The 1,330-nt window shown below is 64.6% G+C and overlaps 1 protein-coding gene across 1 annotated transcript in view; it reads right to left on the reverse strand.

The window, feature by feature from the left end:
- The window catches only part of TRABD (TraB domain containing), an 18,174-nt gene that overhangs the window by 7,340 nt on the left and 9,504 nt on the right, over positions 1-1,330 (reverse strand). Inside the window, exons 6-9 of the mRNA XM_011985606.1 lie at positions 745-855; positions 508-647; positions 104-276; positions 2-24 (exon numbers count right to left, since the gene is read on the reverse strand). Coding sequence (XP_011840996.1) covers positions 2-24; positions 104-276; positions 508-647; positions 745-855 — 447 coding nt within the window. The remainder of the gene's footprint in view (position 1; positions 25-103; positions 277-507; positions 648-744; positions 856-1,330) is intronic.

Here is a 1,330-nt window from a genome sequence, read left to right on the forward strand (position 1 = left end):
AGGGGACACACTTCCTGGGCTCGGCTGTGGGGAAGGACAAGGGGTCAGTACCCGCTCGGGCCTCAGCCTCACGGGCGGCCCCATGCCCAGGGACAGCCGTCACCGTCAGAGGCCCGAGGCAGCTCAAGGCGCCGGGCGGCCTGGCGCAGCATGTAGGTCAGGTAGACGTCGCGCTCCGAGACGATGGTGCGGTGCAGGTCCGGGAACTCGCCGATCATCTCAGCCATCATCTGCTCCAGCAGGTCCTTCTGCTTGCAGCGTTCCACGTCGTCCTTGCTGTGGAGAGGGTGGCTGCAGCCCCGCAGGGATGGGGCAGCGTGTTGGGGGAGGGCTGGCACCGTGGACACCGGGCAGGGACCACAGCACGTTTGTTTGGGATTTGTGGCAGACGGAAAGGGCAGGGAAGGCCTCGAGTGAGGACTGGCTGCGCTTGGACCTGCACAGGAAGGCCTGGAGCCTCCCGCAGACCACCCTGCAGGCCAGCCGGGGTCCTGGGGGCAGCCCTACCTGATGGGGTCTGACAGGAAGCACAGGCCCCAAGCCAGCCTGACCTTCTGCCAGAAGGAGAGCGCAGCGATGGCCCTCTTGAAGGTGACAGGGATGGGCCGGTCACCCAGGTGGAACTTGCAGAAAGGCACCTTGCTGGCCTGGAGCAGAGGCTGGGCGTTGGGGAGCAGTGGGAGCCCCAGACCACCCCTGTGAGCCACATCCCTGTGGTCACCCCCTACCTCGCCCTGTGCCCACCTCCTTGAAGGCCTCCCTGAACTCGCCACCCGGGGCCATGCCCAGCTGCTCGGTGATGTGCGCAGACACCTTCAGCAGCAGCATCTGCATCAGCCCCGACATGAGCCCGTTCTGCAGAGAGAGGGAGCAGGCGTCAGCTGGAGGGGTGGGGCTGCGGGGTGCGCTGGGGGAATGGCAGAACTGGGATGGCAGGCAGCACCAGCACAGAGCTCCGCCCCAGCCCCGTGCTGTGTCCTCGGCCCCCTCCCCGATAGGTGCAGGACCACCCTAGCATACAGAGGGTGGGACCAGAGCAGGGAGTGCTGGCTCAACAGTCACTTCTCAAAGGTAGCTGCCTTCAGAAAAGGCCTTCACAGGCCGGGTGCGGTGGCTCACGCCTGTAATGCCAGCACTTTTGGAGGCCGAGGCAGGCGGATCACTTGAGGTCAGGAATTCTCTCAGACCAGCCTGGCCAACATGGCGAAACCCCATCTCTACTAAAAATATAAAAATTGGCCGGGTGCGGTGGCTCAAGCCTGTAATCCCAGCACTTTGGGAGGCCGAGGCGGGTGGATCACGAGGTCAGGAGATCGAGACCATCCTGGCT

The sequence above is a fragment of the Mandrillus leucophaeus genome, unplaced genomic scaffold, assembly GCF_000951045.1.
Source record: "Mandrillus leucophaeus isolate KB7577 unplaced genomic scaffold, Mleu.le_1.0 Scaffold288, whole genome shotgun sequence".
NCBI classification, from domain to species: Eukaryota; Metazoa; Chordata; class Mammalia; order Primates; family Cercopithecidae; genus Mandrillus; species Mandrillus leucophaeus.